Source organism: Dromiciops gliroides, chromosome 4 (assembly GCF_019393635.1).
Source record: "Dromiciops gliroides isolate mDroGli1 chromosome 4, mDroGli1.pri, whole genome shotgun sequence".
Lineage (NCBI taxonomy): Eukaryota > Metazoa > Chordata > Mammalia > Microbiotheria > Microbiotheriidae > Dromiciops > Dromiciops gliroides.
The window spans coordinates 476,127,844-476,149,761 of NC_057864.1; the positions used below are offsets into that span (position 1 = coordinate 476,127,844).

At 48.0% G+C, this 21,918-nt stretch overlaps 2 protein-coding genes across 3 annotated transcripts; one reads left to right on the top strand and one right to left on the bottom strand.

Annotated features, from left to right (window-relative positions):
• Nucleotides 1-1,165: 1,165 nt before the first annotated feature.
• On the top strand, nucleotides 1,166-16,871 carry METTL27 (methyltransferase like 27). Of its 2 annotated transcripts, none has more exons than XM_044005353.1 (6): nucleotides 1,166-1,267; nucleotides 4,986-5,109; nucleotides 8,792-8,920; nucleotides 9,178-9,313; nucleotides 9,706-9,798; nucleotides 16,007-16,871. In XM_044005353.1, exons 2-6 carry the CDS (start codon nucleotides 4,990-4,992, stop codon nucleotides 16,261-16,263), a joined length of 735 nt encoding a protein of 244 aa, XP_043861288.1. In that variant the 5' UTR covers nucleotides 1,166-1,267; nucleotides 4,986-4,989; the 3' UTR covers nucleotides 16,264-16,871. The 2 variants fall into 2 exon arrangements, with proteins under 2 accessions (XP_043861288.1, XP_043861289.1); XM_044005354.1 differs by lacking the exon at nucleotides 1,166-1,267 and adding an exon at nucleotides 3,612-3,744.
• Nucleotides 16,872-18,820: 1,949 nt separating this feature from the next.
• On the bottom strand, nucleotides 18,821-21,065 carry CLDN4 (claudin 4). The gene has a single exon (XM_044005498.1). It carries the CDS (start codon nucleotides 20,908-20,910, stop codon nucleotides 20,281-20,283), a length of 630 nt encoding a protein of 209 aa, XP_043861433.1. The 5' UTR covers nucleotides 20,911-21,065; the 3' UTR covers nucleotides 18,821-20,280.
• Between the last annotated feature and the right edge of the window lie 853 nt (nucleotides 21,066-21,918).

Here is a 21,918-nt window from a genome sequence, read left to right on the forward strand (position 1 = left end):
TTGGATTGAGCCTGGGGCTCAGGGATATGGCCAGGACTAAATCATAGATTAGACTCAAGGTCAGGGATGGGATCCGATGATGGGAATGGGAGTTCAGCATCAGTAAATCAGATTCAGTGTTAGGCATGGTGGCTGAACATCAGGAATGGGACCCCACCATCAGGAATGGTGCATCTTTTTGTGCTGACAAAGAATTGGAAACTGACTGGATGCTCATCCACTGAGGAATAGATCAATAAGTTTCAGAATAAGATTATAATGGGATACTAGTGTGCTATAACAAATGAAGAGAAGGATAGTTTCAGAAAAACCTGGGAAGACATATGAGTTGATACCAAGTCAATTGAGCAGAACCAGGAAAACTTTGTACACAGTAAGAGTAATATTGTAACAGTGATCAACTGTGAAAGACTTAGCTACTCTGATGAAGACAATGATCCAAGACAATTCCATAACGAAAAACGCTCTCCACCTCCAGAGAGAGAACTAAGGAACTCTGAGTGCAGGTTGAAGCCGATTTTTTTTTCTTGTTATGTGTGTGTTTTCTTTTGCAACGTGGCTAATATGGAAATATGTTTTGCATGACTTCACATGTATATTCAATTGATTGCCTTCTCAAGGGGTGGAGGAGGGGCAGGTGGGAGGGAGATTTGGAACTCAACATTCTGAAAAATTAATGCTAAAATATTTACTATAACCAGGAAATATTTAACAAAACAAACAAAAATATATATTTAAAAGTTAAAAAAAAAAGAACGGTGCATCTCTGGTGGAGAGGAGTGTTTGGGATAAGGCTAAGTGCTCGGAGTGGGGCTCGGCATGAGGGAGGAGGGTTCGGGTTCTAAGGAGATCTAGAATAAAGGCTCAGCTTACTTTCAAAACTCCGAAGCAGCCACTTGAAGGTGGTTCTTCCCCCCTCCCCCCCCCCACCTTTTTTTTTTCACTTGAAGGTTTTAAAGGCAAAAGGAAAGAAAGAGAAAGGTCAATCATAAATCAGTGTTGTGTGTATGGGGAGGGAGGGGCGCTAGTCTTTGATGGGATTGGTGAGCGTCTTTTAACTAAGGACCAATCATCTTTCAAAGGGAAGAAGGAGCCGGACTGGGAGATGAGTGGGGGAAGGGAGCACTTCTCCTCCACCCACCCCCACCCCCACCCCCACTCCCATCTTCTCTGACCTCTTGCCTGGCTCTGCCCACTCTGGGCCCTTCCTGTAGGAGGGCCTGGAAGCCCCGCCCCCACCAAACCAGCTGGCTGGGCCTGGGAAGAGGTGAGTAGATGCTCTCCCCCTTGATTCCCCTACTCCCCAGCACCTCCTGGGAGCTCAGGCGGCACCCCACAATGCACACTCCTACCCCTGCAATCCAGGAAATTTAAACTGCAGAAGGGGAGTCTTGGCATCCCTTAGCTTTTCCACTTCTTGTTATCACAGACACATAAACTGCCAATCCCATCCCCCCACCCCCAACTTCTTGGAAGAATCCTTTGAAATGGGCCCTAAAGAGAGAGCTGCAGATGGATAGAATGAGGAGAGGCATGAGCACTGCTGGGGTCAGAGAATGTTCTAAGTCAGCTGGCTAGAAGATAAGTGGAGGAGAGGAAGATGAGACAAGACTACAGAGGTAGAGTAGGGTACAGGGCTTTGCCAGACGTGGCGAGTTTGGTCTTGAAGACCTTGGAACAGAAGACAGTAATACCCAGATCAGTGCATGGCCAGGTATGAAGGGAGACAGGAATATTGACAAGAACCACAAGACCAGAGATTTAGAATGAGAGGGACTTCAGGAGGCCTCCAGCCTTTACCTTTCATGTTAACAATGAGGAAACCAAAGAGTGTTGCTGACTAGCCCAAAGTCATGGGTAAGTGACAGAGGAAGAATTCCAATCCAGATCCTCGAATTCCCAATCCACACCCTTTCCTCCATGCCAGGATATCAATAGTCCAGCCAGGCAGCATCCAGCTTTGGACTAAGGTATGGGGAGTGAAAAATGAGGAGGGGACAGATGGAAAAGATGGCAAAGAGATGGGAGCAAAAACCAAGGAATGGATTGTGTGGGCAAGGTGGAGGAAGGGAAGAATCCGGGAGGACCCAGCCCCACAAAGGTCACTCCCCACCCCCATCCCAGAGCTGTCCACCCAGGTGGAAGATTATGATGGGTGGTACCACAGACAGAAAGAGTGATGGCAGAAGGAAGAAAAGAACCAGCTTGATTCAGGATATGTCACGTTTGAGGTGCTGCTGAAAGTCAGGCGGAGCTCTTTGGTGGACAATTAATTGGAGGGTATGTGGGTGTGGAGCTCCAAAGAAAGAGAAATGTGAGAGAAATCAATATAGGATTCAGTTAAGCTATTTAGATGTGACCATGGAAGTAGGATAAAGCAGGCTCTGGAATCAGAGGGCCTGGGTTCAAATCCTACCATATGATGATGCCTGCCTGCCTGTCCAATGACCTCAGACAAGTCATTTTATTTCCCTGGGCCTCAGTTTCCAGCTCCTGATGTATATATGATCCAATGTCCTCTCTGGGTCTCAGTTTCCTCATTTGTAAAATAATAAGATTATACTAGATAGTTTCTAAGGTCCCTTCCAGCTCTGAATGGGATTACCAAGGAAGAGCAGGTAGAGAAAAGAAAGAAGAGAGCCAGGGACCCACCACTGGAGACCAGCCACAATAAGGGAGCCTGAAGAGGAGGAAGAGAACCAGGAGTTTGTAATGTTGCTGAAACTGAGAGTGGCATTTGCAATAGAAGGGGCTCTGTCAAAAGCTTCAAAAGCTGCAGAGAGGAACAGGAAAACAGCTCTAAGATCAGTGACCTAAGAGAGAATGATGAGTGTCAAAGCTCCATTGTAAGGGGTGGCAAAGATGCTGGGTAGAGAAGCAGATTACCCATTTAGAAGTTCATCATGTGAAGCCAGGAAAGGTGGAATGGCCAGTAGACATGGGCCCAAGGGCAGGATGATGTGAAGTTGGGAGGGCTTCACACATCTATTATTATCTAGAGGAGATGAGGAAGAAGTACATTCTAGGCACAGAGGCACAGCCAAGGCAAAAGCACGGAGATGGGAAATGAGCAGAGAAGGACAGAAAAATGCAGAACTCCAGAGATGGGAGTGAACAGACAAACACTGAGATTGAAATGTTGAGGGGCTCACATGGAGGAAATGGAACAGACACTGGGCAAAGACACTCAGAACAAGGTGAGACAGAGAAAAGAGAAGATACAGGCAAGTAGAAAAATGGAGAGGAGAGAAATCAAGTCAGCCCAAGGCCAAAGGCCCACAGAGGTGTCAAGGAAGGGAGACACAGAGGAAAGAGAAGAGAAATAGAGAAAGAGATTCAGGAAGTACAGAAAAGGGGCTGGTCTAGGGCCCAGCCTCTCTGGACGTTGGGTTCAGTCCTGTTCCTCTGGCCTCCCTCCCTACACCCTGCACTCCAGCCGCAACATGGCACAGACGGAACCTTTTGATCACAGGGGTGGGAATGATGTGCCTGAGCCCGGAGGGGGCCAATAGCTCTCACCCAACCAGTCCATTCTGTCCCATTGCCTCAGTAACCCAATAGTTACCACATATGAAGTGAGTGTGCCCACCCCAAGTCTCATTCACAGAATGGCAGAGGACTGTGGCAGTGAGAGCCATGGAACTGTCGAGGTCAGCCAGTCCAACCCCCTTAATTCAACAAGGAAGAGATGAAGCCTCAGAAAAGGACAAGCAATACCCTTTGACCCAGCAATTCCACTGCTAGGTCTGTATCCCAAAGAGATCATAAAAAAGGGAAAAGGACCCACATGTACAAAAATGTTTATAGCAGCTCTCTTTGTAGTGGCAAAGAACTGGAAATGGAGGGGATGCCCATCAATTGGGGAATGGCTGAACAAGTTGTGGTATATTGATGGAGTACTATTGTTCTGTAAGAAATGATGAGCAGGCAGATTTCAGAGAAACCTGGAGAGACTTATGTGAACTGACACTGGGTGAAGTGAGCAGAACTGAGAGAACATTGTATATAGTATCAACAACATTGTGGGATGATCAGCTGTGACAGACTTAACTCTTCTCAGCAATAAAATGATCCAAGACAATGCCAAAAGACTCATGATGGAAAATGCTCTTCACAAACAGAAAAAGAACTATGGAGTCTGAATGCAGATTGAAGCAGACTATTTTCACTTTTGTCGTTGCTTTTTTGTTATTGTTCTTGTTTATTCTTTCTTGTGTGTTTTTTTTTCCTTTTCTGATTCTTCTCTAACAACATGACTAATGTGGAAATATGTTTAACGTGATTGTAATGTATAACCTATATCAGATTGTTTGCTGGCCTCGGGAGTGGAGAGGAAAGGGAGGGTGGGAGAAAAATTTGGAACTAAAAAAAAAATCTTTATTGTAATTAGAAAAAAAAAATAAAAAGAAAATAAAATAATTTTTTTCTAAAAAAGGGCAAGCATCCCCCAGAGTCACAAAACTACTAGAGAGAGAGTCAGGATTCAAATTTAGGCCCTGAGATTTTTTCATTCTCTCTACCCCACAACACTGCCCATGAGCCTACTTTGCTCATCCTCAGGGTAGGCCACCTCACCCCATTTATCCCTCTCACAACTTACTGTTAATGTCCTCAAGAATCTGGCCACAGATGAGATGTGTCCACTAAGGGATTAAAAGCAAACATAATTATTTTATTTTTGTTTTGGCAAGGCAATGAGGGTTAAATGACTTGCCCAAGGTCATATGGCTAGTAAGCGTCAAGTGTCTCAGGTCCTCCTCATTCCAGGGCTGGTGCTTTATCCACTGCACCACCTAGCTGCCCCAGCAAACATAATTCTTAAACTGTTTTTCCTTTCTCAAAATTTGACTCTTCAGTGATGTAACCTGACTGGACTAGCTATAGGTCTGGGTAGCCATGGAATGGGTATATTGAGTCAAGAGCTGGGGGCTTGGATGGTTCCACTCTGTGGAAAGGAGAGAGTTGATCTTTTTTTTCCCCCTCAGGAGGATGGCATCCCCCAGAAGGACCCTGTCTCAGACACAAGAATGGATTGGAACCTCCCACAGGATCTCTGAGCTGAGCCAAAAAATCCACTTCTATGACCAATGGGCTTCTGACTATGATCAGGTGCACATACCTCTCCATCCCATATGCAAACATTATTTCCTCCACCCTCCTCTATATAATCACACACGCACACCTGTACAATTCCCAAGCTACCCTAGCACTGATGGGGAGACAGTTTCTCTCCTCAAATATGCCTTAAGTAAATATGGGAGTCTCAGAGCCTTCCCTTAAGGACCCCCTGGTCCGATAAGGGAGAAACAGCCCCTGTATTCAGGGATGTGAATGGGAGAAACACACCCTCAATGAATCCTGTTCTCAGGGGAAAGGCTGGTCTTTGCCTGCAGGGATCCCTCAGCCTGAGAGAGGAGACAGACCCTGTGTTTTAGGGAGCATGAAGGCTATTGGGGGTGGTTGGGGTGGGGAATGATTTCTTATTAAGGTATGCCAGATATTAAAAGAAGCCTCCCCCTAAGTGGAAACTCCCCAGAGCTTTGTACACATAACAACTACTTAATAAAACTTTGTTGAATGAATACAGAAAATTGGGGGTATTTCCACAAAGCATGGGCACAGTCTGAATAGCAATGGACATTTCCAAATAAAGGAAAAATGTAGCACGTGGGATGTGTCACCACACTTTCAAAAGCACCAAGTGACCAAGCAAAGTTGTGAAGCCCCTGAGGCCTGGCAGGGCCCCTGCTGAATAAGGCACATACTGGAGATGGTGGAGTTCGAGCTGGAACTTGTCCGCTGGGTACTTTCATTGGCCCCTTTATTTCACAAAAGAGGAAACTGAGGCCCAGAGGGAAGTCTCCCTCAAGACCACATAGCCTCACACACTCACACTCACGCACATTAACACTCTCACACATACAAACTCACGTACACTCACACACTGACACAAACATACTCCCACTCATTCATACACACACACACACACACACACACACACACACACACACTCACAATACACTCCCACTCACATACACTCACAAACACATACTCTCATTCACACACACTCTCACACTTACACACAGATAGATAACAACATCAGGAGCCAATCAATGTCCAGGAAGTGATATCATTTCTGATTGTACTTATGATTAAAGAAACGGTAGAAATTCCAAAGGGCAGAATGAACTCAGACATTCAGGCAAATTGTACAGGTTTTTCAGGGTTGTTGGAAAGTAAACAAGGTGACTAAGGTAGAAGGATGTTGGAGATGTGCACTAGAGAAACAAAAACACGGCAAGCCTTGGTTGCATAAGACCACTGTGTGATGAAGTCAGACTTCAGGCACATGGACCCTCAGGGTCCCGGGAGTCTTCCAAAGCTGGATGAAACTGAGGAGGAACAGCAGTAACAGTGCTGACCTGGCCTCACCTGACGTGTCCGCCTCCAGGACATCCCTCCCTACTTCCTCATTTCTGCTGGGAAAGCAGCTCATTGAATTCCTTTACAAGTCACTTTTACTCAGAGCCTGCGTACACCTATGTCTGCTTCCAAAAATCATGGTATCGAACATGAGACATGAAGCAATCAATGGCTAGAGCACCTGCCCTTGAGTCAGGAGGACCTGAGTTCAAATCCAGCCTCAGACACTTGACACTTACTAGCTGTGTGACCCTGGGCAAGTCACTTAACCCCAATTGCTCCACAAAAATAAGAAATTTAAATTTAAAAAAAGAAGAAAAAAAAAATCCTTGGTCACAGCAGGGTCTGCTCTTGGCTCTCTTGGCTCTTGGCTTGTTCTCTCTTGGCTGGTGCTGGGCAAGGACTCTTGGCTTGGCCCTCCCCCTTAAGACAGCATAGGTCAGATAAAGCACCAGCCCTGGATTCAGGAGTACCTGAGTTCAAATCCAGCCTCAGACACTTGACACTTACTAGCTGTGTGACCCTGGGCAAGTCACTTAACCCCCATTGCCCCGCAAAAAAAAAAAGACAGCATAGGTCAGACATCCTGAGACCATGAGGACTTAGGGAGACACACAGTCAATCCTTTATGGATATATTATATTCATAAAATAATAATATGCTTACTGCCAAGACTAGGAGCAATAGCAATATCAGTTAAATTTAGAAAATACTTTTATCCTAAATTTTTTTTTTGGTGGGGCAATTGGGGTTAAGTGACTTGCCCAGGGTCACACAGCTAGTGTGTGTTAAGTGTCTGAGGCCGGATTTGAACTCAGGTCCTCCTGAATCCAGGGCCAATGCTCTATCCACTGCGCCACCTAGCTGCCCCCCTAAAATTTTAAAAAAACACACATTTCAAACTGGATGTCCCATAGACATTTTCAACTCACTATGTCCAAGACTGAATTCATTATCCTTTCTCCAAAAATCTTCTCTTCTTAGCTTCCCAAACTCTTTATGACCCCATTTGGGGTTTTCTTGCCAGAGATGCTGGAGTGGTTTGCCATTTCCTTCTTCAGCCCATTTGACAGATGAGGAAACTGAGGCAAATAGGGTTACATGATTTGCCTGGGATCACCCAGCTAGTATATGTGTGTGTGTGTGTGTGTGTGTGTCTGAGTCCAGATTTGAACACAGGAAGATGAGCCTTCCTGATTCTAGGGCCAGTGGCTCTACCCACTGGGTCAGCCAGCTAGCTGCCCCTGTTCCAGTAGCCTACTAGTGAGTGTCCTGCCACAAGTCTTCCCCACTCCAATCCTTTAAAATATCTATATCTGTGTGTGTGTGTGTGTGTGTGTGTGTGTGTGTGTGTGTGTGTGTGTGTGTGTGTGTGTGTAGCCTGTTTGTATATAGCTGGTTTTGTTTGGTCTCCTCCATTAGTCTGTGAGGTCCTTGAGAGAAGGTTCTGGTTTTTGCCCTTTGTATCTCCAGTGCTTAGCACAGTCTGTCGCAAAGTGGGTTGATGAATTGGTCAACAAGCATTTTAAAGCACCTATTATGTGCCAAGCACCATACTGGGTGCTACAAAGACAAAAATAAAATAATTCCCAGCACCTTAAATTTATAACTAGAATGAACTCTAAAAGTTACCTAGTCATGACATCATAGCAATGTTTTTAGTTATAAAAGGCTTTCAACCATCCAGTCCCACCCTGTTTTATTTATCAATGAGGAAACTGGTGGGGGTGGTGGAGGGAGTGGTGGGGGTGGTGGTGGTCGGGGTTGTGTTCAGGGAAGGGGAGTTTGGAAACAGTGATTCAGTCCCTCCTGGATACTGTAATCTCTTCTTCCTTTTATCTCCATATAGAAACTTGGTGGTATCTGAACTTTTATCACAAAGATGAGTGAGTCTTGTGATTCAGAGATAAAGGAGACTGGTTTTGTAAGGAGGCACAAGGGGAAACCATGATTCCCTGATATCCCAGAACTGACCTTTCGGAAAGAGGCCCCGGCTCAACCCGGGCTAGGCTTTTCTCCCAGGCTGCTTCTGTAAATGTCGGCCATGATTGGGCCCAATCTGTTTCCTCATCTGTAGGATGAGGGGTTTGGACTAAGTGACCTCAGAGGTCCCCAGAGCTATGACATCTAGGGATGGGGACCATCCCCACTTGAGGACATTAGGAGGGAGAGCAGGCCGTTGGTCCCAGGAAGGAGTCCCCACCATGTTTAGAGCTATGCTGGAAAAGTAACCCAACCACTACTGATACCAGAGCTAGGCTGGGGGGGGGGGGGTGATGAGCAAACTCTGGATGGAGCTGCCTGGCTCCATCTTCCAAGAGGAAGGAGGAACAGCTTTGAAATGGTGATGTGTCTCTGTATCCCACAGGATGTGGGCATCCTGGATTACCAAGCTCCCCGCCTGGCTGTGGACTGCTTGGCTTCGGCCTTCCCCTCTCCTCCCCAAGAGGCCTTGCTCCTAGATGTGGCCTGTGGTACCGGACTGGTGGCTGTTGAGGTGAGGGGTTCTCCCATCTTCACCTATCTCTCAAGCTGCCCACTCACCTATCCTTTTCCTGACCCACACCCAAGGTCCTTTCTCCTTTCCTACCCACCAGCTCCACCCCATGCTACCTGTAATGTTCCTTGCCTCTTAGCACTAGACTTGTCAGTCTTTATCTCTTGGGTTCCCCCCGACACCAAAGAATGAACTGGGGGTGAGGAGGGTCTACATAGAATGGGACAGGGACAATAACAAGAATTCATTTCCATCAGCTACAGAGACACGGATTCTGCAACATCCATGGAGTAGAGGCAAGCAAAAATATGCTAGAGCTGGCCAAGAGGCGAGGTTTATACCAACAGCTGAGCCTCTGTATCCTGGGCCCCCAACCCCTGCCTGCCCCTTCAGGTAACATCTCTCCATCACCAGCCCTGAGGCCTCCCTCTTCCACCCTGAGTCACCATCTCCAGTACAAAAGCTTCCACTCTCAACACTGAGCCCTCACCTCTACCCCTGAGGCCTCATTCCCCTACCTCTGATGCCCACCCAACCCAGCGACATCAGCCCCTTGGATGTAACCACATCAATAATGTCTTCCGCATGAACCTGTCTCCCGGAGGAAGCCCTCTGTGGGGGTTTTCCCCACTTGGAATGTCTCCTTGGGCCCTTACCCCCACCATCTTTCCTCAGACCAAGGCCACTCTCTTTGTTCTGGACAAAAAAAAAAACAACTGTGGGTGAGGAAGCCAGCACCTCCTGGAGTCAATGTGTGTCGATCTCCATCTTCCTCCTCGTTTCAGATCATTATGATGCAGTGACGGTTGTTGGAGCCCTCAGTGATGGGCAGATTCCTTACACCGCAGTGCCCGAGCTCCTCCGGGTCACTAAGTCAGGTGAGTTCTATCAGCCAATCCACACCTGAGGATGGGGCTCCTGTGACCCAAGGGGTTTGTGGGGAGAGAAACAGGACTGTGCTAGGTTGGGCCCCAGGCCTCCTGTCCCAATGTGATTGTGAAGATCAGATGACAGAATATCTGTTGATTGCTTTGCAAACCTTAAGATGCTATTACAGTATTAGCTGTGACTATTGACCATAGTGGTTATTTCTGTCTTTAACCACTGAGCCTGGCAGAATGCCTGGCACATAGTAAGTGCTTTTTGATCGACTGATTGAGAGAAGACTAGAACCTAGGCAGACAGATGGCTTAGGGCCCAGAGGCCATGGAGCTCCGTGATATCCCAAGGCAGGGACGAGGTCAGATGGGTAGATATTTTCCTCTGCCTGGCTGAGGTCTGTGCTTGGAGTTCCTCGAAAGGCTCCTCCAGCCTCTTTTCAGGTGTGGCAATGCCAAAGAATGGGGGACCACTGAAGCTGGAAGGGAAGGGACTGCGGCTCTTCTATTGGGAAGGGAGGCTAATGTTGAGACTTACTGTCTTTATGGTGAGGGATGTTAACTTAGGTAAGGGTCATATGGACCCATGACAGAAAAACTGGTGACGATTTTGGCCTGGAAAACTCCAAAAGACATTCTGGAGAAATTGAGAAGGGAAAGAGGGAGGGAACAAGCACTTATTAAGCACCTGTTATGTTCCTGGCACTGTGCTTAGCACTTTAGAAACATTATCTCAATAGATCCTAACAATCACCTTGGGAGGTAACTATGGTTAACACCCCCATTTTATACTTGAGGAAACTGAGGCAGACAGAGATTAAGTGACAAATTAAGGCAAGCAAAAGCCCAGAGAAACAAGATTGATTGCGTGGGAAATTGTGTCAAGGACCTTTTAAAAAAATATGGGGGAGGAGCCAAGATGGTGGAGAGAAGCCAGTAAGCTGCCTGAGCTCTCCCAAATTTCCCTGAAAAACAACATTAAATCAAGCTCTAAACAGATTCTGAAACTACAGAAACTACAAAAAGAAAGAGGATCACAATCTTCCAAAGGGAGATAATTCAAAAGACTTCAGGAAAGGTCGGTCTCACTTGGGCAGGGGAGGAGCAGAGCACACTTCAGCATAGTGCAGCTTGGAGGAGGAGGTCGGGCAAGTCAGTGGGAAGCAACTGAGGCCCCTTGATCCTAGTTCGGCAGGCTACTGGTGCAGCGGGCCAGTGGTGAGATCCACCAGCACCAGCTGAGAGGGCAGGCTGCCAGCTAGGGGGCCATCCACAGGACTGGCGCTACCTGCGCGGCACAAGGAAGCAAGCCATAGAGGCCTCAGAGCAGAAAGCCAGTGACAAAGTCCCTATCTCCCAGCACAAGAAGCTTGAAACAGTGACCCTGGTGCCCGAGGAGTGGACCTCAACTTTGAAAAAATAATAATAATGATAAGTTGCAATATGAGCAAGAAACAAACAAACAAAAATACTAAACAAGTAAGGCCTTAAAGACAAGAAAAACCCTCTTAATATTCAAGGGTGGGGGAAGAGTGGTGTGTGAGAGGCAGGGAAGGTCTGTGGAAAGACCCTCTGGGTAGAATATTGGGAAGTCCAAATATTGCCCAACTGATGAACAAAGTAACCTGCAATCCCATCTCAGTTACCAGGAGAAATATTAGCACTGAGCTACTAACATCTGATCTTTAAAATTGGCAATGAGTTTATTGTCATTCTGGTCCTGCCCCATAACTGACCTCATGGAACCGTATTTTGCTTGTTGAACCATGGACATTAAGAGCTGGAAGAAAACCCTGGAGATAATCTAGTCCAACCACTTTCTTTTATAGATAAGGAAACAGAGGATGAGAGAGGACAGGGAGTGACTTGTCCAACATCATAGAGCTAGTGACAAGGAAATGAAAGCTCATGTCTCTTGATTCCTATTACACTGTACTCTGCACCGAAGGTTTGCCTTTCCTATTGTTTACAAATTTGTTTTTGTTGTTTTTTTTTTAGTGAGGCAATTGGGGTTAAGTGACTTGCCCAGGATCACACAGCTAGTAAGTGTTAAGTGTCTGAGGCTGGATTTGAACTCAGGTACTCCTGACTCCAGGGCCAGTGCTTTATCCACTGCGCCATCTGACTGCTCCTATTTTTTTTTTCAGGGCAATGAGGGTTAAGTGACTTGCCCAGGGTCACACAGCTAGTTAATTGTCAAGTGTCTGAGGCTGGATTTGAACTCAGGTCCTCCTGAATCCAAGTCCAGTGCTTTATCCACTGCGCCATCTGGCTGCCCCTCTGTTTACAAATATTTTTGTTGTTGTTTAGTCGATTAGTCATGTCCAACTTTTCATGACCCCTTTTGGGGTTTTCTTGGCAGAGATCCTAGAGTGGTTTGCCATTTCCTTCTCCAGCTCATTTTACAAATGAGGAAACTGAGGCAAACAGGATAATGTGACTTCCCCAGGCTCACAGACCTAGTATGTATGTGTCTGAGTATGCATTTGAACTCATAAAGATGAGTCTTCCTGATTCCAACCCTTGGACTCAGAACTCTCCAGTACTCAAAGTTATAAGATGATTTGTGATCTGGGTCAATAGACATTCCCACATGGATAAAATCACAGATCCTTGATATACTTATGTAATGGACTTCTTTTTTTTTTTCTTTTTGGTGAGGCAATTGGGGTTAAGTGACTTGCCCAGGGTCACACAGCTAGTAAGAGTTAAGTGTCTGAGGCTGGATTTGAACTCAGGTCCTCCTGAATCCAGGGCCAGTGCTCTATCCACTGCACCACTTAGCTACCCCAATATACTTATGTAAATAAAACTTAGAGTGGTGAATTTATTGAGTTATAGTTGGGTGGTATCATTTAAGTATATATGTATGTATCTTTATAAGCTATACATATATATGATATCTACATATATACTTAAAGATTTCTCTCCTTTTGGGTCTTTCCTTCCTGCCTGGCCTTTTAGTGAAAGTCATTTTACCTCCATGAGGGACTCAGGTGTTTCATCTTTAAAAGAAAATGAATTGGATTTGACAACCATCCATCTTCTTTCCTGCTATGAATCTAAATGACCTCTGAGGTCTCTTTCCACTCTGAGATCCTATGAGTCACAGAATCCCACATCTCGACTTCTAAGGACATCTGATTTAATCTTCCCAATTTACAGAAAAGGAAACTGAGGCCCAAAGAGGCTAGGTGACTTGTATAAAGTACCACAGGGAATGGGTGTCAGAGGCAGCAGTATGGAACTCAGCTTCTCTGACGCCAGGGTTGGGACATTTTTCCTGTACCAAGATACCTCTTCTGTGCTGAGTGTGGTGTTGTAAATTCCACTGAATAGAATCCCCAACATCCCAGAGGACCTGAGATCAAAGTCCAAATCTGCTACTTGTTACCTGGGTGGCTTGGGCAATTATAATAGTAACTTATATTTTTACATTGCTTTAAGGTTTGCAAGGTACCTTACAAATACCTCATTTGATCCTCACAGCAACCTTAGGGGGTAAGTTTTATTATTATCCCCATCTTACAGATGAGAGAACTGAAGCTTGGAGAGGTTAAGTGATCTGCCCAGGGTTACACAGCAACTAAGTATCTGAGGCAGGACTCAAACATAGATCTTCCTGAGACTAAGTTCAGAGTTCTCTCTGCTATACTCATTTTTCTCTTTTTTTTTTTTTTCAAATTCAATGGTATTTTATCTTCAATTCCAAATTCTCTCCTCTCCTCCTCCTCCTCCTCCCCCACCCGTTAAGAAGGTTTAAAAAAATTTACAAATAAGTACAGTCATGCAAAAGAAATTTCCACATTAGTGGAAGGAAGGAAGGAGAATGGGAGGGGAGGAGGGAAAGGAAGGAAGGAAGGAAGGAAGGAAGGAAGGAAGGAAGGAAGGAAGGAAGGAAGGAAGGAAGGAAGGAAGGAAGGAAGGAAGGAAGGAAGGAAGGAAGGAAGGAAGGAAGGAAGGAAGGAAGGAAGGAAATATGTGTCAACCTGCACTGAGTTCATCATATCGCTCTCTGAAAGTGGACGGCATGTTTCATCATGAGTCCTTTGGAATCATGGTTGGTCACTGTGCTAAGTCTTTCAAAGTTGTTCATCTCTCTACCCTACTTAGCATCTCTGGTCCTCAGTTTCCTCATCGGTGAGATGAGAGGTCTGGACTCAAGGATTTCTACTGTCCTTTCCAGCTCTATGAGCTGGTCAGGTGTGCATTATCCATGTTCTTTCATGAATTTGGGGAAGGAAGAGGTGTCTATAACCTGGGATGGCAGGGAAGACCCCTAAGAGGAGGTGGGCTCTGAAAGACTACAAAGAGCTGAAAAAATACAGAGGAATCAGAGCACTGGGCTCATTTTAGTGGGGTAGGGGATAAGCAACGGCCCAGAATCAGGAAATAACTTGGGGCCAGGGTTGAGCATCAGTGGTCACCAAGCCTGGAAAAATAGGCTGGAGCTGGGCTGGAAGAGCGTCAAACTGGACCATATCATTCTAGTCTATTAACCCTGAGGTACTTGGACAAGCGTCTAGTAAATCTGCAGGTGTTCCATAATGAGCTATTCTGGATTCTCAGCGGAAGCCAGCAAGCCACTCCTTGCTGCACTAGGTGAGGCTCCCAAATCTGCCTTCAGTTAATGTCCCAGGTGCTCATGGCATGACTTCAAGAACTTTTGCACACCTGGTGGTGATACGTTGCTGGGGTAACAGAGTTAGGGTGCTGGAAACCCACTAGACCAGTATTTATGAAGTATCTACTGGGCTAAGTGCCGGGAGAGCTAAAGACTCCAGGCACACCATCTCCTTATCTCCTACATGGGTCTCATTTCCCCTTCCATCCCTTTTCTCCTGGCCAAAATACCTTCCTCAACTCTCCAGATCTTACCTTAGGGCAAATGGCTTGTGTGGGGCAGTGGGATGGGAGGAGAGGTAGATTCTGAGTTGAGGGACCTGGGTTCAAATACTAGTTTTTCCACTTATCACATGACCTTGGACAAGTGTCCTTCCTTCCTTCTCCAAACCTCTGCTTCTTCCTTGATAAAACGAGAGGGTGGCACCAAATGAGCCAAATGAACTCTCACTCCCTCTAGGAAGGTAAGTTCTGGTAGTGGGTAGGGCAGCAGACTTGAGGTCAAAAGACCCAAGCTTAAACCCTTGCCTCAGACACTTGTGAGGTGTGTGACCCTGGGCCTGTGTGACCTGGCTTCTCTTGGGCCTTGGTTTCCCTATCTGTAAAAATGACAGGGTTGGACCAGTGATCTCTCAGTACCTTTGGAGTCCTCTTCTGAAACACAGATTTGATAAGAATGCCTTCTCTTGTGACTTAACTATTTCATAATGATGTGGGATGGAATTAGGGTCAAATTGATCATGAGTCATCCCAAAAGAATTACAAGATTCAGTGATTCAGTTTCCCAGGTTTTATTGCAATACTGTGACACAGGGAGAGAACCAGAATTGTGGAAAGGTATCTCTCAAATAAGGAAAGGAAAGACAGTTATACTTATAGTATAGGTAAATTGATTATCAGTCTCATTATAATAATTGCCACCTTAGGGAGGTACAGGGGAGGGCCTAATTTGGAGTTCCTGGGGTCCTAAGCCAACCCCTGAGGTGGGTACCTTTTTCCATGGAGGTGTGCTTTTGGAAATCTGGGGACAAATTTGGCCTTTTCTGAGCATGTCTCTTTCTGGTTCCCATGCTTAGTTTCAAAACATCTTCATTTTTCATTTATTTCTAGTTTGATTTTCTATAGCCTGTTAGTTTATCATTGTTATAGTCTAAGGTCTTCATGGCCTGCCTCCCTATGTTCCTGTTATGGGCACTGATTTATGTGGGTAAGAGAACCTAGCATCCTGACTTGTAGGTTATCCATTAACTGGGGTCCGAATCCCTTTTAGAGCTAATATCTGAATTAGAGCTTGGGTCTTAGGTTTTTCTGTTAACCCCTTTTTTGCTTCCTACATCAATGTGACCTTGGTCATTCGGGCCACACTGTGAGCTCCCCAAGAGACCAGGCTCCCATCAGCCCCCTTAGGGCTGAACATGCCATCAGCACTCAGTAAAGGCAAGGAGAAAGCTGTGTGTGTGTGTGTGTGTGTGTGTGTGTGTGTGTGTGTGTGTGTGTGTGTGTGTGTGTGTGTGTGTGTGTGTGCCTAGAGATCATATGGAGAGAGAGCTCTGAGTTTCTCCTTCCCCTCCTCCTCTCCCCTCAGGGGGTCTGGTGTGTCTCACCACCCGAGCCAACCCTTCAAATCTTCCCTACAAAGAGGCCCTGGAGGCAGAGCTGGACCGACTGGAGCAGGCTGGGGGATGGAAGCGAGTTCTAGTCCACATTGTGCATCAGTGGGAGCGGGCTACATCTGAGCAAGAGGCTGCAGGCTCTGCAGGCAGCAACCAAGGCTTCATCCCTGGGATCATTTACCTTTATCAAAAACAGGAAGCTACCCCAGCCAAAGGCACTGGGGTCTAATGGGCTGCATGCAGAAGACTGCAGGCCAGTGGTCAGCTGTGTGGCCTCATGCAAGTCACTTCCTTCCAGTACTTAGCATAATGCCTAGCACATAGTAGGCACTTTTGGGGGGCAAGGCAATGGGGTTAAGTGACTTGCCCAGGGTCACACAACTAATAAGTATCTGGTATCTGAGGCCAAATTGAACTTAGGTCCTGCTGACTTCAGGGCCAGTGCTCTATCCACTGTACCACCCGGCTGGCCCATGGGAGGCATTTAATAAACATCGATTAATGCCTCAACTTGATTTTTCTCAGCTCTAAAATGGAGACAAATCAACCCTGCCCTGATCCCTCAGGGATGGTTTGCACATAAACACATAAACCCACATAAAATGTGATCAGGATTTGAACCCAGGTCCTCTGACTCCAAATCCCAGTGCATCAGTTCCACTCATTCTGAGTCTTAGAGAAAGGAAATGTCCCAAGCCACATAGGATTTGAACTTTCAGTCACCCCATTCCAAATTCAGTATTATTTCCCCTTTACCCTACGGATCCCATCTCACTAAATGAACTTTTATAAATAAGCAAACAAACCTTCTGTAGAGCCAATAAATCATCTATCTCAAACCCACCTATGACTATTGTCCAAACGCATATAACTGCTGCTGCTGTTGCCATGAATGTGAGAATTCCAAAGCATTAATCACTTCAGAGAAGCCTTTTGTCATGGGGGATTTTCTCCACCAGTGAATCACAATAGGACGACTCCTCTTATGTGAGATCTCTGTGGATTATTTTCATGTTGAAAGGAGAGAACTAGGACTTTTAGAAGGAGAGAAGGAAGAAGAGGGGGGGGGGCAGCGAGTGATGGCAGAGAGAGAAGGGGATCAGCAGGAGATGTTGTGGAGGTCAAATCCACAGAACTTGGCAACTCGTTGGATGTGGGGGTACGAATAGTTCTGCCAATAATGCTTTTTTCCCCCTCCCCCCTCCCCCAGCCAGGAGCTTTCTCCCCTGGCCCCAGGCCAGCCCGGCTCCTTCTTGATCTCTGAGCCAGGATGGATTTCTCTGTGCTGTTCCTTTTGAGAAGTCGTCACCAAACCCCTCCAGGCAAAACATCCCAGGTTGGGGGGAAGGGGAGAGTTTATAATTGAAGGTACTATGGAGGCCTGGGGTGGGGGACAAGTTGGAAGACTCTCCTTCCGGTGTGGGGCTGGATTCCTGAAGGTAACACTCACCTTCCTTACCCCGCCGCTCCCCCCCCCCCTCCCCGGCTCCCCTCCCCAATCCCATCCCCAGCCCAGTGCTCATAAATGCAGACCTGGTGATTCAGACCCATTCATCCAAAGAGAGAGGGGCGGGGCAGGGACAAGCTGCTAGAGCCAGCTAAAGTGACCGCTGAATACTGCCGAGGGCCTGCTGGGACTCCAAAGGCGGCCTACCAACTTCTGGATCCAAGCTTATCTGCATTAATTGTGATTGGTGAATTCAGAGACAGAGGGAGGTTATTCACCCCAGGTTAGAGTTTCTACCTCCCAGTGTGCCCCTGTGAAAAACCTCAACCCGGATTACGGAATGGCCTGGACAGCTCCTGCCTTCCGCAGTCAGACCCAGGGGCTGCTCAGATGCCTGTAAGACCAGACAAAACGCAGATGTCTTGTGTTTTTTAAATGAGGAATTATGTCCACGCAGTTTGCATATTGTTCAGTAAACTCCATAGTTAGCTTAGTTCCAGGTGGGTATGGCTGTCTCCGTTCCTTGATTTCCAGAATCCAACACACCCCTCCCCTCCCTGACACAGTTTCTATCCTTGTCAGAAGCCTGAGCCCTGGGCTCCCCTGCACCCTGCAACCCCGACATAGACGTATTCTGTGTATGTGTCTTTGTCCCTATCTCTCTGTCTCCCTCTTCCTCTCTCCCTCCTTCCCTCCTTGTGTTTACTACATCTTCCCATTACTGAGCCTGACACCTTGATGCAAAGTTTCTTTCCCCAGGACTGAGTTCGCATCCAGCAGTCCCCATCCCTGATTCCTCCATCCCAGGAGTAAGGGACCTTTTCATTACTTTCTATGAAGCTACCCAGGGGTCAATAGAAATCCTTGAACACTCTTGAAGCCCTGCCCCCCTCACTGTGCCTACCCCCACTCCTATTTTTGACCTGTGACCACACCTGATCCTGTGATGTACCCAGCTACAGATCAGGTGTGGAGAATAGGCCTGATGGGGCATGATGCTTTTTAAGGTCCCTTCAAGGTAAAACAAACAGAACCCCCTATGATTCTATAACTCAGTGAAGGCAGAATTTGAACAGTGCAACTGCCAAGATAATGGAACGTGTACCCAGAAGATGCTGGGAAAGAGCTGAGATTTGGGTTGTCTCTGAACTAGGCCCCAAAGTACTTTCTCCCTCTCCTAACTCTTCCTCTGTCACCCTCAACCCCCTACCCCCCAATCTCATCCACTCTAAAATTGAAATCAGAGTCAAGAGGCAATGCTTCCATGTACAAGTTCAGTTTATTATAGAAAATAATAATTACAATTTATGGATTTATTTTTAATTACAAAATAGAAACATCATCCTAGGCAGGAAGACTGCCCAAAACCATGGAGGATGGGGGGGGGGGACAGAGAAATGCCCCTTCATCTGCACTCACTACTCCCCAACCCACCCAAATCCTTTGGTGGAGCTAGGTCCAGCTCCCAGAGATCATCTTCTCCTGGGCTCTGCCCAACTCTGCTCCCCACCAGGCTCCAAAACTCAGTTGCCCTGAGGTGGGAGAGTCACTTGAGGTTCTGGGGAGGAGGAGCTTGAGGGAGACCAGGGATTCTGAGAAGTCCCCCTCCCCATTTGTTTGCCCTGAGAACTTTGCAAACTGGGAAATGGGAGAAAGGCGGGACGGAAGAGACAACCTGAACCACCCACCCATACTTGGGCCTGCTCAACTCACCCACCTCCCAAACCAGTTTGTCCCAGTGTCAACCCTCCCATCCTAAACCAGTTGGCCCACTCTGGGGCTCCCATCCTTAGGGAAGAGATGGAAGAAGAAGCCGGGCCACCCTTAACTATCCCCTGAGGATCCAAGATGCTGAGTTTCAATGAACTGCTGGGATGAGTGGGTGGGCTTCCTTCTTCCTTAGAGAGGGTGGCTCAGAGACCCATTTACTTCTAGAGAAAAATGCAGCACAGAAGGTGAACCCTCATGGAAAGGGGCCCAGATTAGGGGAGAAAGGAGATTACAGGGGGTTCAAGGACTATACATACAGGATTGGAAATCGGTGTGAGGACATCTGCCCATTGAAGGGCGCAACACACATACACACACTCTCTCTCTCTCTCTCTCTCTCTCTCTCTCTCTCTCTCTCTCTCTCTCTCTCTCTCTCTCTCTAAGGGAAGGAAGCAGCCAGCATTATTGACTCGGTGACATTGAGCCCCTGGCTAAGGACTGAGCCAGCTCAGCCAGTTCAGCTGAAGTCCAGGTCTCTTCATTCTCCTCTTCCAGGAGCTCCCAGGCAGGGGGGTGGGACCTCAGCCAACTTGGCCAACAGCTCTTCCTCTTTCTCCTTCTGGGAAACTGCAGGACCAGCTTCGGTCTCCCAGAAAAGCAGGGCCCACCCCCAGCCCTCTCCCACTGCATTTCTCCGAAGAGAAAGCCTTAGGTTGCCAGGAGTCCTCGAGGGAGTCGGGGAGGGTGTTTTTGAGAGAAGGGAGGAGCTGGAGAACGTGTCCCAGGTAGAACAGGTGGCATCCCCCTGGCATTGTTTGCTCTGCTGACTCCAAAAGGCACCGACCCACCCTTACCCTCCCACCTACCCAGACTCCAGGCATAGGGAGATGTATGGGGCTTGGGCCAGGCTTTCTGTCCAGGGGAGAGTCCAATCTCTGCCAAGCACAGGGACCCAAATAGTCAGGGAAAACGGAAGAAAAAAGGGTGCATCCAGCTAGGGTACAGGTAAGGTGATGGGGTGAAGGACAGCCACAGCAAGCCTCACTGCCCCACTTCCCCTTCTGTCCAAGATCCTCCCGAGGATGCGCCCTACACGTAGTTGCTGGTGGGGGCAGAACGGGCAGCGGTGTACTTAGCTGAGTAGGGCTTCTCACTCCGGGGTGGGCAGTTGCAGCAGAGTAGGGCCCCTCCGAGCAGGAGCAGGCCTGAGGCAGCCCAGCCGATGTACAGGGAGGCGCCCATCTCCCTCTTCTGTCCAGAGGCCACCAAGGGGTTGTAGAAGTCCCGGATAACGTTGTGAGCCGTCCAGGAGGTAGGGATGATGATCAGGATGCCCGCCAGGATGAAGACGACGCCAGCCACGATCATGGTCTTGGCCTTGGAGGTCTCGTCCTCCACACAGTTGGTACACTTGCCACCCACCAGGGCCAGGAGAACTCCGAGTGCTGCCACAATGATGCAGATGACCACTAGGGCCCTGGCTGCCTGCAGGTCCTGGGGCAGCGCCAGCAGCGAGTCGTACACCTTGCACTGCATCTGGCCCGTGCTCTGCACCACGCAGTTCATCCACAGGCCCTCCCAGATGGTCTGCGCCGTCACGATGTTGCTGCCGATGAAGGCCGTCACCCGCCACATGGGCAGCGCGCAGGACAGCATGGAAGCCAGCCAGCCCAGCACGGCCAGGGCAATGCCCACTACCTGGAGCCCCATGGACCCCATCCCCTCGGCCTAAGAGGGAGCCGAGAAACGAGAGAAGCAAGAGAAGCTGCCGCTGGGCACCTGGAGAGGCTTGGGGTCAAGGTTCCACGCTCAGGCTCTCCAGGGAGGGAAGTCCAGCTGAGGAGGAAGCTCTCGGAGAGAAAGCCCAACTCTGTCCTCACAGGTGCAGCGAATGAAGCTTCCCGCCAGATGTTAGGGAGTTATAAGGCTTGAGGGTGTGGCAGGGGGAGGGAGGAGGAGGCGGGGTTTCGACCAAGGCCTCCATCTGACCAGTTCCTCTGGATTCCTCCGCGTCTAACTAGCAACAAAGACACTTTCAGGCCCCCGGTCAGGGCCCCAGGGAGGAGACTGGGGCCCCTGAGTCACTCAGGCTGACATCCTGGAGAGTGAGTCTCAGAGGAAACTGAACTCTCCCTTCAAAGTCCCAGGGTGCTGAGGTCAGATCAGAGGCAGACGGGGTTGAGTCAGGTCCCCCCCCACCCAGTCAGGAGGGTGACTCCCCAAGGACAGGAGGGAGGGGGAGGGGTCTGGGGGAACCTAGGCTCAAGCTTCTGCTCCGGATCCGGGATCGAACAATCGAACACCTCTCTCCCACCTGAGAGTTTGCTAAAGCGCCGTGTGGAAATCCTCCGGGGGAAGGAGGCTGCTACTGTTGTTGTCACCCCGATTTTAAAGAACAATAACAAAGATAATTACTATCATCACCATTACTGGCAGGTGTCTATACTCATTAGCATCCTCTTAACTGGCCTCAGTGCTTAGCCTGCACAATCTCATCCAGTAGATCAAGGGGCTGGGTATCCGGGACTGGGTCCAGTCCCTTTCACCCACTAGTGGATCCCCCCCCCACACACACACACACCTTCCGAAAGAGCATGAACTGAATGAATCTCGGATCCTCCATCCCACTTTCTCTTCTTAAACAAAGGCAGAGTCTAAAAAGTAGTGAAATGGGGGGGGGGGAGCTCTTTCAAGAGTATTTCCCCTGAGGGTATTGAATGGTCTGTG